Genomic DNA, 13,855 nt, shown 5'->3' with positions numbered 1-13,855 from the left:
AGCACATGCCCAGCACTCCGGAAGTGGAAGCAGGCAGATCCCAAGTTTGTAGTCACAGGAAGAGTCTCATGAGGCCCTATTCCTCTCTGAGGAGCTATAGGCAGACGGTTGCCTGGGTGTGTGTGTGTCATAGTCCTCAGTGGTGTAGCTATTGGTAAGCTGCCCTTGCTTGGGTAAATAAGCCATCCAACCCATGTTTATGCAAGCAACCATGACTAAACCCAATGGGTCTCCAAGAGAATAAAAGACACACAAGTAGAAGAACCTGCTGGAAAGAAAGGGTTCATCAGGAGGTTGAGAGGGATAAGAGCGTAGTGAGGGCTCTGTAGGTACAACCAAGGTGGTGTGTGTGTGTGTGTGTACACATACACATAGACATAAAATTGAGAATAAAAATAAAATTATAAAGTTTGGGCCAAAGGGATGGCTTAGCAGTTAAGAGGACTAACTGCTCTTCCAGAGGATCAGGGTTTGAATCCCAGGACCCACATGGTAGTTCAAAACCACCTGTGACTCTAGGGCCAGAGGATGCAAAAGTCTCTGTTGGCCTCCATGGGCACCAGGCACCAAGCAGTGCACAACATACATTCAAGCAGAATAATCAAACACATATTTTTTTAATTAAAAAAAAAAAAAAGCTAAATACAAAAAGAAAGTTCAAGATTAGCCAGCTGTAGTGGTGTACACTTTTAATGTCAGTACCAGGAGGTAGAGGTGGGGGATTTCTGTGAGTTCAAGGCCAGTCTGGTCTATGCAAAGAGTCCCAGCCAAGGGTTACATAGACAGACAGTCTCAGGGGAAAAAAAAAAAATCAAGACTAGTCTTACCTCAGAAGCAAGTCCATAGCCAGCCTAGGATACATGAGATCCTGTCTCCAGAAAGTCTGCAGACTGTGGTAAGTTCCACAGGTGTGCCCTCTCAGCCTACTGGAGTGTGAATGTCATGTCCAATCAATTCATGTTTCCCTAGTACCCAGGTCAGGACTTAGCAGACAGGAGGCTTCAGGTCACAGTGGTTGAGAGCGTCGTGGGGGGGAGTCTTGAAATGTCAAGTCAGTTCCTGAGAGACCGACTTACCTGTCTCACTCCTCTCCACTTGCCCAGTTCATAGGCCGGGGACATGGCAAATCCTCACTCAACCCAGGTGAAGAGACTGTGAGGTGGTGTGCCCATCCAGTCATCATCAGAATCCCCCAGGAACAGCAAGGACAGACCCCAGCGGCCCTGTTGATACGATTTATTGTTCTCTGCTCTGTACAAGCCGCGTCTCCCCCCACCCCCCAATCCAAGAGCACCCAGACCCCCACCTGTGGCCCTCCCAACTCTGTTCATAGCCCGCTGTCCAGCCAGATCCCTAAGGAATGGAGGCGGTGAGTGGTTCAGACCCATCTCCATCACAGAGTTCACTGGAGCCAAAATGCTGCTGGGTAGCCGATGAGGTTTACAAAAGAAGGCTGGACGGAGGATCAAGTTCAGTGTCTGACGGACGAGGAAGGAAGGGCCAGAATGGCCTGGGATTGGAGCAGTTTAGTCTTCAGTTTGTAGGGCACGGGATCGGGAGGAAGCTAGACCATCCGTAGTTTCTTAGAATGGGTAACAGTAAGGAGGGTGGGGAGAGTCTGACCAGCAGTCCCAGAAGGGGGCAGTCCTGAAGGGAACGTCTGATTGTAGCGGCACACTGAAACCTCCTGGTCAGGGGTCCTTCCCGGCCAAGGCGTTTCCCCCTGTTCCAGGCCCCCCAAGACCTTCAGCCTTGTGCACCAGGCGATGTTTTTTCAGCCCGTAGGTGTTGGCGAAGCCCTCACCGCAGGAGGAGCAGCGGAAGGGCCTGCCGCCCTGATGGGCAGCCAGGTGCTTTCGGAAGTAGCCCGGATCCTTGAAGGCCTTGAGACAGGCGGGGCAGCGCAGCTCGGGCCGTGGCGGCTCATGGGCGCGCTGGTGGCGCAGTACGGAGCTCAGGTAGAAGAAGCCTTTGCCGCAGTGCTCGCACCGGTAGGCGCGCTCGCCCAGGTGCAGCCGCTGATGCTCCAGCAGGTTGGAGCGGTAGCGGAAGGTCTTGCCGCAGGCGCCGCAGCGCTGGGGCCGGGCCACGGCGTGCAGACGCCGGTGCTCCGCCAGGCTGGAGGACTGCGCGAAGCGCTTGGCGCACACTCCGCACTTGAAAGCGCGCTCGCCGGTGTGCACCACTCGGTGCTGCCGCAGGTACCAGGAACGCAGGAAGCCTCTGCCGCACACGCCGCACCGGTAGGGCCGCTGCTCCGTGTGACAGCGCTGGTGGCGCATCAGCAGGGCCGCCTCCCAGAAGCGCTTCCCGCACACCGGGCAGCGGAAGCCCCGCTTCTGCCGGTGGCTCCGGCGGTGCAGGAGCAGGTCGTAGGCGCCCGCAAAGCTCTGGCCGCAGAGGCCGCAACCCAGGGTCCGGCGCACCAGGTGCACGTACTTGTGAGTCACCAGGCCCAGGAAATGCTTGAAGCTTTGGCCGCATGTGGCACAGCTGAAGCGCTCAGCGCCTGCAGAGGCCCCGCCACCCCCTCCGGTCACCGTCGTCCCACCCGAATCCTCGCTGCCCCCAGACACGCCGGCCAGCGCTGCCACAGCCGCCCCCACCTCTCCGGCCAGTCCGTTGTCCAGCACGCTGGCTGCGTCGGTGCCGCCGCTGGAGCCGTCAGAGGGCTGGGGGCCGCTGGGTGTTGGCGGGAGGAGACGCTCCGGGGCAGCCTGGTGGACCAGCTTGTGCCACATGAGGTTCTCGATGAAGCCGAAGGTCTTGCCGCAGGCGTCACAGCCGTATGGCTTCTCTGACATGTGGACTTCCTTGTGGCTCATGACATGAAAGAGATCGGGGAAATGCTCCCCGCAGTCCGAGCAGGCGTAGCTCAGGCCGTCGGCGGGCCCACCTGAAGCGCCCGCAGCCCCGGGTCCGCAGGCCCCCGCGGTCCCCTGGGCCGTGGCGAGGCCTGCGGCTCCGGCCAGGGCGCAGGGCAGCTGGAGCCGGTGCACTTGGCGATGGCGCGTGAGGCTCTGCGGGTAGCCGAAGACCTTGCCGCACAGCTCGCACTTGTAGGGCCGTTCCCGGGTGTGCACCACGTGGTGCTTGCTCAAGTGGAAGGATTCACGGAAGCGCTTCCCGCACACCGGGCACTGGTGGGGCTTCTCGCCGGTGTGGATGCGCTCGTGGCGCTTCAGGGTCTCGCGGCGTCCGAACGCCCGCCCGCAGATGCCGCAGCAGAACGTCTTGCCCGGGACGCCGGAGCCCGCGCCGCCGGGGCCGCCGTTCCCGGCACCACCGAGCAGCAGCGGATGCGCGCTGAGAAGCGGGACGGGCACCGCACCGTACACCACGGCCGCCGCGGCCGCCGTGGCTTTCTCGTCGGTGGTGGTTGGGTCCGCGGGCAGGAGGTAGGGGCCCGGGGGGAAGGTGGGAGGTGGCTGCGGGACTGAGGGCGCCCCGTCCTTGGCCGGCTCGGTGGCCACGGGTGGCGCGTGGGCGGCCTTGTGCCGCAGCAGGCTCTGGGGCGCCGAGTAGGTCTTCCCGCACAGGTCGCACGGGTACACCGGCCGCGGGGCCCCCGCCCCTGCGTGGGCCGCCTGGTGCTTGAGGAGGTAGGAGGCGTCGCGGAAGGCCTTGCCGCAGATGCCGCAGGGCAGTCGCAGCAGGTCGGCCGAGTGCGTTTTCACGTGCCGCTTGAGGCTCTCCCTCCGGTTGAAGCTTTTGCTGCACACAGAGCAGGAGAAGGGCTTCTCCCCCGTGTGGATGATCTGGTGCTGGTGGAGGTGGCTGGGCTTCTTGAAGACCTTCCAGCAGAGGGGGCAGGCGAACGGGCCCTCGCCGCCAGCAGTGGTGGGGGGAGGCATGGCCACCCCGGGTGGCGCAGCCGGGGTGGCATTCCCATCCGTGGAGGTGGCAGGTGCTGCAGGTGTGGCTGAAGGGCCAGAGGACACCGCGGCGGGGGCAGAGGCGGCTGTGGCGCTGGCTGTGGGTACCGGGAGGCCCAGAGAAGGAAGCGGGGGCCCGGGCTGTGGCGGCCCCCCAGCAGCTGGTGGCACATCCTTGTGGCAGCGTCGGTGGCGTATGAGACTGGAGACGTGGTTGTAGGTGCGGCCACAGACACCGCATTCGTACGGCCGCTCCCCGGAGTGCACCAGCATGTGCTGCACTAGATGTGAGGACTGCTTGAAGGACTTCTGGCACACGCCGCACGGGAAGCGGCGCTCCATCAGGTACTTTAGCCTTCGGAAGTAGCCCTTGTCGTCCTTGGTTGGGTCGCAGGCCGCCCCGACGGCGGGCCCGGGTGGGGTCTGCGTGGGTGTAGGCAGTGGCCCAGGGGTCCCGGTGGGAGTGCCCAGACCTGATGCCACCCCCGGCCCAGGCGTGGGCCCTCCTCGTTTCAGGTTTCCGAACAGGTGCTGGTGCCCAGAGAGGTCGACAATTCCCCATTGCGGGGCAGGGAAGGCCGCATCAAAGAGCGGAGGGGGTGGCGCCCCGAAGGTGGGCGGCAATGGCGGATCCAGCTTCTTGGCTTGGGAAGAGGATGAAGAAGATGAAGATGAGGAAGATGAGGAGGAAGATGACGAGGAGGATGAGGAAGGAGCCTCCGCCTTGGGTTTGAAACTGGACTGGGGTGGGTAGTCATACTGGGGTGGAGGAGGCTGGGGCGGGGGCTGGGGCGGGGGCCCCGGGGTGCAGGGCAGGGCCGCCACTGCTTTGGCATGCTCCCCGTACAGCTCCATGGGCTCAAAGCGCTGGTGGTTGAGGAATTCCAGGAAGTCAAAGGGGTAACTCTGGAAGTGGACCCCGTCCTCGCCCCCGATGCCGCTGCTCCCGCCACCCCCGGCACCGCTGCCTGCCTGGTTTGCCTCCATCTCTGGCCGGTGGAGAGAAGGAGACCCTGTGAAGAAGAGGACGGGGACTGAGCAGGGGAGCCGGGGAGTAGCAGGCAAAGGGAACTACATCCATGCTCCTGCACCAGCGCCCTCTTCGCTCACCGACACTCTGCCCATACACCCGTTTTCCTCTCACCTGTGCAGACCCAGGGTCGCTCCTAGCCTCCTCCCAACCTTACCTCCCTCCTTTCCTGGATCTTCACACACCCTATCCATCCTCAGACTGTCTTCTCCATGCACCTGGAGGCACCTGCTCTCCCCCAGAACCGTGGTGGTGGTGGTGGTGGTGGTGTGGTGGTGGTGGTGTGGTGTGGTGGTGGGATGGTGTGGTGGTGGTATGGTGGTGTGGTGTGGTGGTGGTGTGGTGGTGTGGTGTGGTGGTGGGATGGTGTGGTGGTGGTGGTGGTGTGGTGGTGTGGTGTGGTGGTGGTGGTGGTGGTGGTGGTGGTGTGGTGGTGGTGTGGTGTGGTGGTGTGGTGGTGGTGTGGTGTGGTGGTGTGGTGGTGGTGGTGTGGTGGTGGTGGTGTGGTGTGGTGTGGTGTGGTGTGGTGTGGTGTGGTGTGGTGGTGTGGTGGTGTGGTGGTGGTGGTGTGGTGGTGTGGTGGTGGTGGTGTGGTGGTGGTGGTGGTGGTGGTGGTGTGGTGGTGGTGGTGTGGTGGTGGTGGTGTGGTGTGGTGTGGTGTGGTGGTGGTGGTGTGGTAGTGGTGGTGTGGTGTGGAGGTGGTGGTGGTGGTGTGGTGGTGTGGAGGTGGTGGTGGTGGTGTGGTGGTGGGGTGGTGGTGGTGGTGGTGGTGTGGTGGTGGTGTGGTGGTGTGGTGGTGGTGGTGGTATGTGTGTGGGGGGTGAGGGGTTCAAACCCTCTCCTCTTCTAGACTGAGCCTTTCTCCACTCCGTCTGCACACTCCCCTCTGCTCTCCGTCCTCTCAGGTTCTGCCACTATAACATGAGGATAAGAATAGCACCCAGCTGAGTGGTTAAGACAGTGGCTTTAGGAACCAAAATGGCAGCTTCAAACCTAAGCCCTTTCTTTCTTTTCCTTTTTCGATCTTTTGAGACAGGGTTTCTCTGTGTAGTCCTGGCTGTCCTGGAAGTCACTCTGTAGACCAGGCTGGCCTCAAACTCAGAGATAAGCCTGCCTCTGCCTCCCAAGTGCTGGGATTAAAGGTGTGCGCCACCACTGCCTCCCCCCACCCCCTTTCTAGCTGTGTGACCATGGGCAAATGACTGACCCTCTGCCTCCACAACCACTGTGATGAAGGGCAGTCCAAGCACTCAGGAGGCTGAAAGTGCTCCAAGTTTGAGGTAATCTTGTGGTGAGGAAGGCAGGGAGGGCGGGCGGGCGGGTGGGCGAGGGCGAGGGCAAGCAGGATTTATCAAGCACAGGGCTGTTGTAAAGATTCAACATTTTAATATTAACATGTGGAAGGCTCCTCCTGGCACCTGGTAAGCACTCAATATATGGAAATGCCTTCTATTAGTTGATAGCATCTATTCCAGTAGCAGAAATGGCAAGTCAAGAAAACTGGGGGAGCTCAACACTGGGAGAGGGGAATATTCTCTGACTGCAACCTAGAAAGGAAAATCCACTAGCCTAGGACAAGTCAGTTACAACAGAGTGCCTGCATTCCTGGAGGCAGCTAGCTCAAAGCCGTGGGATTCCCGCACAGACCTGGGTTCTGATCTGATCTCTGCTAGGATCCATACCTTCTCCACATTAGAACGGGCCTGACCGCTACATGGGAATCTGAGAGTGAAATGTGACATCCATCAGCAGTGTGCATTCCAGCCCTGTGCTGTGTGTGTGCCAGCGATGGTGACATCACAGGCCTGGGCAGACCTAGATTCCCGTCCTCCGACTAGGGTTTCTCAGCCCCTCCTGGCAGGCAGGCAGGCACTTTCCTGCACCACCTTTACAGTGTGCTTCCCGTCCCTGCTGTCCGTCTGCCCTCTCTCCTCACTGGAACCTCAGCTTCCAGAGTTCACTTCTGTGTTGCAGCCACACTGAGCTTTTAAAGAGTCGGTGGGAGAAAGGCCCGTTTGTGCCCATCACCCCTCTCCCCTGGAGTTCTGGCTCTGCGTCCAGTCCTCATCTTCCTTACCATACTATAGTAAAAAGCTAAGGAGCGTAGAGGAGAGGACGTCCACCCAAGGCCCAGGGCCTTTATCCAGTCTGCCTGGCTGGTTCTCGGCACCCACAGGTGAAAGGTGAGTGTCTCCACCCCACTGCTACAGAGAATTAGGTATTTTTAGTATCCAGCTCTGAGTGTTCTTGGACATGATTCAACATCCCATGCCCTTTACACCCCCTCCATTTAATCTAAGCTCCAGAAGGACCAAAGGCATAGCAACCAGAAGAGTGCATGCAGAACCCAAGTGAGGAGGGACTCAGTCACCAAGGAGGAGGACACCGAGCATAAGGATGCAGAAAGAGGGTTAGAGTGCTGTGGGAGGCGGCAGGGACGTGTGCCGAGAAAACAGACACCGGCTTTGCTTGCCTCCAGGAGGACCTTAGTGACGGCCGCTGCGGCTGCGGTGTCTCACACAGACTGGCCTAGCCTAGGCACTTCCACCTCTTAGCTCATCGGGCCCTTGTTACAACCTTAGGTGGAGACACCTCTTCTCTCCACTGGACACATGAGAACACCGAAGCAGAGAGATCTAGTAAGCCCCTCAAGGTCCCCAGGGCAAGTCTGCAGCGGAGCAATTGGTGGGGCAGCCAGGAGAAAATTCCAACCTCCGTGGGAGAGGTTCTCCCGGGAGCTGGACCCTGAACATGGAGGAAGGTGCGGGGCAGAATTATGGAAACAGGAGTCTTCTTTAGGGATGCTCTCTGGAACCTAGCAGGTGGTGTAGCAGTTACTAGTCAACAGATTCTGCCAGGCGTGGTGGTGCACCTCTAAACTCCCAGCATTTGGGAAACTGAGGCAGGATTTAAGGCTAGCCTCGCCTACGTAGTGAGTTTGAGGCCAGCCTGAGATACATGAGACTCGGTCTCAAAAAGCAACAAACCCCATGGAGTCTTCGTCTGCCTTGGGACATCCTTCCCCAGAAGTCAAAGATACACCGCCCGCCCCCATCCCATTGGGGTTTCTGTACTCACACTGTCACCCCTGGCCCGTCATCCAGCTGTATTCTTCTTACCACAGCATGTAGTGCCACCAACGTGCCATGCGTTTATTACTGTCTGACCTCTCAGCTAAGGGAGAGGGACCAAATAGCCTGTTTCCTTTGCCACTGTGCCCTAGCACCTAGCACGGTGCATATGTGGACAAGCTGTGGGTACTTAACAAATATTTGTTGATATGTTGAGATTAAGCAACACCTAGAGCTCTCTCCTCCTCCTCCTCCTCCTCCTCCTCCTCCTCCTCCTCCTCCTCCTCCTCCGGGAGATCCATGAAGGGATCGTGAGGGAAACTAGAGAATGTGTTGCAATGAATGAAAATGAAAACACAGCCAGGTGCCGTGACACATGCTTGTTATCTCAGCACTTAGGAGGTAAGAGGTAGGGAGACCAGGAGTTCAAGACTAGCCTCAGCTGTACAGCATGTTCAAGGCCAGCCTGGGCTATATAGCACTCTGTCTCAGAAAATGAAAATACAACACACCAGAGCTAGAGAGACGCATCTAAGGCAGTGCTCAAAGGGAAATGTGTTGCGGTAGGTGCCTATACTGATAAATACTGGCCAGCAAACAAGGGGCAGGAAAGATGCTTCAGTGGGTGTCTGCAGAGTAAGCCTGACTGAAGTCCTCAATTGTTCCCTCCATTAGAAATATTTCTTTTATGTGTGTGTGCTCCCTGCATGTCTGTCTGTGCACGGCCTACATACCTGAGTGGAAGCCAGAAACGGCTGTCAGATCCCCTGCATTTGGGTTGCAGGCGCTCTGAGCCACCATGTGGGTGTTGGGTTCTCTGCAAGAGCAGCAAGGACTCCTCCTAATTGTGGCCCATCTCTCCAGCCCCAAACTGCCTCTTTTCTGAAGTGGCATATGTCAAGGAAGAGTTTATGAGATTATAATGGGAGAGGCTCCCCCATGACACATACATACCAGAGTTCCACATACACACAGCAAGTTTTAACAGGGGTGAGGAGATGGTCCAGTGGATAGAGCATGTGCCATGACCACTCAAGACCAGAGTTCGGATCCCCTAACCCATGTAAAAGTAAAAGCTAGTTGGGCAGAACAGCTCTTCAATCCAGCACTCGAGAGAGGGGTCCCCATGGCAAGACGCTTAGCTACACCAGCCCAACTTGTGCGCTTCAGATCAGTGAGGGCCCCTGCAGCCATAGATAAAGCGGAGCGGAACCAGGGAAGATGCTCACCGTCAACCTCTGGCCCCCACACAAGTATGTACATGTGCACATGCCACACACTGGGGGGAAAAGCTTTTAACAGGTCACATCTAGTATTTGATTCTTCCAAGTCCTCCTCCAAACAACAAGAAAGGATAGGTAGAATTACTGAGTCAGAAACACTGAGGCACAGCCGGGCGGTGGTGGTGCACACCTTTAATCCCAGCACTCTGGAGGCAGACACAGGCTGGCCTGAGTTCGAGGCCAGCCTGGTTAACAGAGTGAGTTCCAGGACAGCCAGGGCTACACAGAGAAACCCTGTCTCAGAAACAAACAACCTACCCCTGCCCCCCCCCCCCCCCCCGCCAAAAAAACACACACACACACTAAGGAAGAGACTTAGGGGAGAAGGTCACATTGGGAAGAGGAGTTGAAGGAAAATAGAGTTCCAGACTCCACATTCTCTTCCCTTTCAGTATTTCATTTTTCAAAACAGAAGCAGGGCCCCTATACCACTGTACACTGGAGACATGACCTGTCCCATCCTCTCCCTGCCTCCTGCCTCCTATTCACAGCTCAGTTTGGCCAGCCACTGGTATTCACTGAATTCTAGAGACGGCGCTTGTTGCTTTATACAGTATGTCCCGTTCAATATTCCCAACACTCAGGACTGCTATCCCACTTAGACGGGAGGAAGGTGGCCAAACCATGACCCTCCTGTTGGAAACCTAGAGACCCAGTCTCACTCAGTAAAACCCAAAGTCCTTCCAGTGACCCACACAGGCCCCCACAAGCATGCAGCTGTTCCTCCAACATGCTGGCTCCATTTCTGCTCCAGGGTCTGGGTTTCCCACGGCTGTTGCTTTGGTAGGCAAAATTAACTCCCCCACCACTCTCCTTCCCTCATCTCCTTCCTGTCTCTGTCCAATTGCTGTCTTCTCAGTGGGGCTCTGCATGGCCAGTGCCACCTGTCCCCAACACCTACACTCCCCAGCTAGCTCCACTTCCCTCTAGATCATTCACCAGCATTGAATGCACCCTACGGTCCGCTTTCCGTGTTTTTCCTGGTCTCCCTCTCTGATGCCATGTGCATGTAGATACTTGATGCTAGGAATCATCCCCCATCTCTCTTCCACATTTTTCACTGAGCAGGGCATCTCAATCAAACTCAGAGCTCACAGATACGGCTAGTCTCATTAGCCAGGCTGCTCTGGGGCTCCGATTTCTGCCTCCAGAGACTGAAATTACAGGTGGACCTCCCAACACACCGGCATTCAGATGGTTCTTAACTCTGATCCTCATGCTTTTATGGCAAGTGCTTTAACCACTAAGCCGTCCCCACAGACCCGGAAACAAGACTAAATGTTTTGTTCTTAACTCTGTCCTCAGGACCTAGGACAGTACCTAGCTTGCTAATAACTTTAAACAAACTTTTGTTACATTTATGTATTGTGTGTGTGAACCCGTGTGGAGGTCAGAGGACAGCTTATGGGAGTCAGTTCTCTCCTTCCACCACATGGATCTTGGAGATTGCCCTCAGGTTGTGCAAGAGATTTTACCTGCTAGCCATCTCACTGGCCACCCGATACATATTCCTGAATATGCCAAGGGACGCAGCTAGGCAAACGGGGAGGAAACAAAACAAACCAAACACAAGTCTAGCAAAACTCACAGCTCACACTCTTAATCACTCCACTGCAAGGTGAGGAGGCTGCTCCAGGACCAACCTTTCTGTTCTGTGGCTTACCTGAGGAGCAAGATGGCATGCGATAGCCGGTAGGTGGTCCTAGTAATATCCCAGCCCCTGTAACTCTGTCCTCTTAGGTATTTTTATTTTGTATGTGCTGCATGTTTGCATGTGAGGGTGTGGAGGTGGGGGCCAATGTTGTGTGGCCTCCTCAACTGTCCCCTTTCTTTCTTTGAGACAGTCTTGCGTTCAATCTGGAGCTAGCCAGTGAGCTCCAGGAATCCTCCTGTCTCCATCTCCCCAGTGCCAGGATTACAGGCATAGTGCCCTATGCCCAGCTTTCTTTTCCTTTCTTTCTTTTTTAAGTGTTGGGATTCTGAATTCAGGACCAAACACTTTACCGGTTGAACTATGTCCCCCGACCCCATGTAGCTTGATTCCTAATGTTCACCTTCTCACAACTAGTATGTGGACAGGAAGTTTTGCCCATTTTATTCTCTGTACGAAGTAGATGCTCATTAAACAGGTGTTGAAAGTGTTTATGAGTGAATAAGGAATGAGTGCATGCATGCAGGAAGACTCTTGGGAGCTTGCTAGGGCTGACAAAGGCCAGGCAATTTATCCCAAGGCTCCTTGGAATCAAGCCTTCTCCTTCGATTCTGCTCCAAACTCACAGCTGCTCTTCCACACACCACTGTTGTTACCTCTGGAATTTTGCACCGGCTATTCCCCAGATCTTTGAATGGCACGATTAAATCTTGTGTTTCAGCATTCACCTCTGGGAATAGCTCACCAGTCTCTCAGAAAACCCTCTCAACTAGGCTGCAAACCTCTGTAAAATGGGGGTTAGTGGAGTCTCTCCGCTTCACCACCTATGGGAAAGGATGTAAGCAGGGCCAGGGTCTTTCCTAAGAAATCTGGGACAATGTCATGAGACTTGGCTACAGATGGGGGGACAAGAGCTGCTGATGGTCCATAAAGGAACATTCTCTGCTAACTTGCATTGTTCTGGGACAGCAGAGGCCAGGATGAGGGGAGGGAGGGAAGTGGGGCGGGAGTGTTTCACGATAACCTGATGCGAAGCGGGCAGATGTTTCTCCCCGAATGGGGAAAAGGACTCTGGAGGGAGCTGTTCCACGGAGGGGTGGATTTGAAGAGGTCTTTTTGAGGGGGCTGCCGGTAGGAGTTTTAAAAAGCACTCTTGGCATAGGCGAGAATAGAAAATATGTTTGCACCCGCAAGGAAGGCGCTGGGGACGGGTTGTGTGTGTGATCCGACACAGTGGGGGGCAACTCGTCACAAAGTACTAATGCAACACCCCCTGGAGGCAACCCTAGAGGAGCTGGGGACCCGGGGCTCAGGAGCAGCTGCCCTCTAAGCACAGCAACGCTGATGGCATGGGCAGGACCTCCCGGAGGAAGCTGATGAGGCTGTGGGAGGGGATCGTGGGGGGCCCTGGCACTTGAGAGGTGCAGGGCGAATAGAACGCGTGGGTAGCCACCCCACGGTGAGGGGGCGCCCACGGGGGCGGATATCTGGAGTGGTCTTGGAGGGGATCCCCCTGCCTCGGGCCCGGCAGTGAAGCTCTGACGTTCGGGGGGGTGCGTCCTGGGGACTGCGGCAGGCCAGGGCGAGACCCCCCGCCCCTGAGGAGCCCGGGTCCCCGGGCCGCACACCCAGTCACTCACCGGCGCTGGGGTCTCCGCCGGGAGGAGGCTGAGGAGGCGGAGGAGGTACCGCCGCTCCGGGGAGACCCGAGGGCCCAACCGGAAGTGCCGCCCCTTCCCCCCCCACTCCCCACCAGCCCCGCGCCTCCTGCCCGGAAGCGGAAGTCGCGCCCGTTCCCCCGAAGCGCCGGCGTGGAGGATGGCGGCGAGGGAGGGAACGGGGAAGGGAAATTGCGCCGGCACAGAGTCTCTACGACACGGGAGGGGGAACAGCCTAGGCCGCTTCCGGTGGGCGACCGCAGCCTGGTGCGCCTGCGCTCACTGCGCCCGCTTCTTCTTAGGGCGCCACCCACAGCTCCAGACATCCGGTTAGGACACGCCCGGGGGCTCGCGCGTGAGCCCCGCCCCCAGGCTGGGCCCCGCCCACCCCGAACGTCCTGGGAGAGGTCGGTTCGATTCCTGCGGCTGCTCCTCCAGTTAGTTTGCTTTACCTTCTCTCCAAACCCCGACTTTTGGAATTCCACCCTCCCGCCTAGGCCACACCCACAAGCCCCGCCCCCTTTCAAATCCTGCCTCTCGCACAAAAAGCTGTGCACCACCCACCTCTTGCATTTAAGAGACGTCACTTTTTTTACTTTTTAATTTCTTCTTTTGAGACGTGGTCTCTCACGCTGGCTCAGGGTGGCCTTGAACCCAGTGTGGGCCATACTGGCCTCGAATTTGCGGCAATCCTCCTGTCAGAGCCTTGGAGAACTAACTCTGGGATTATGGGGATAGGTCCTTTGCACCTTGAAAGCACTCCTTTAAGTGGGTTATTACCAACCATTGGCATCGATCAGTAAGATGCTCCTTGACCCAGAGACTTGCTGAACAGAAAGCTTTGGGGTGGACTTTAGAGATCCGAGTTGGAACACTTTCGATGCCTCTCTTAACTCAGCCCCATTATGGACAACTAAGCCTAATTCTATTCAGCCAACCTCTCTCCCTGTCTGGAAACGTTTTCTTCCGTCTCCATGGCCTGAATGGTAATCATGTCCATCCCTAAGCATCTCCTAACGGTTAAGTCCTAATACCCCACTTTGGAAAGTACTTCCACGTAACTGCTTTTGAGCTTCCCCTACCAATGCTCGCAGGTGTCCTTATTTTCTTCGTAAGCCTATCTTTTTTTTTTTTTTTTTTTTTTTTTTTTTTTTTTCCAGAGCTGAGGACTGAACCCAGGGCCCTGTGCTTACTAGGCAAGCGCTCTACCACTGAGCTAAATCCCCAACCCCCGAAACCTATCTTAAAACTTCGTTAACAACAATCTTGAACTCTGCTTCATTTTAA

The 13,855-nt window shown here is 56.7% G+C and overlaps 1 protein-coding gene across 1 annotated transcript; it reads right to left on the bottom strand.

The window, feature by feature from the left end:
* Positions 1–1,294: 1,294 nt before the first annotated feature.
* Znf865 (zinc finger protein 865) lies at positions 1,295–12,845 on the bottom strand. The gene is made up of 2 exons (XM_036195703.1): positions 12,551–12,845; positions 1,295–4,888 (listed from the first exon to the last, which is right to left on the bottom strand). The coding sequence occupies exon 2, from the start codon at positions 4,860–4,862 to the stop codon at positions 1,692–1,694; it is 3,171 nt and encodes a 1,056-aa protein (XP_036051596.1). The 5' UTR covers positions 4,863–4,888; positions 12,551–12,845; the 3' UTR covers positions 1,295–1,691.
* Positions 12,846–13,855: the final 1,010 nt, after the last annotated feature.

Source organism: Onychomys torridus, chromosome 1, assembly GCF_903995425.1.
Source record: "Onychomys torridus chromosome 1, mOncTor1.1, whole genome shotgun sequence".
NCBI lineage: Eukaryota > Metazoa > Chordata > Mammalia > Rodentia > Cricetidae > Onychomys > Onychomys torridus.
Note: the sequence above shows the minus strand (reverse complement) of the source record. Positions and strands in the feature narration are given on the sequence as shown.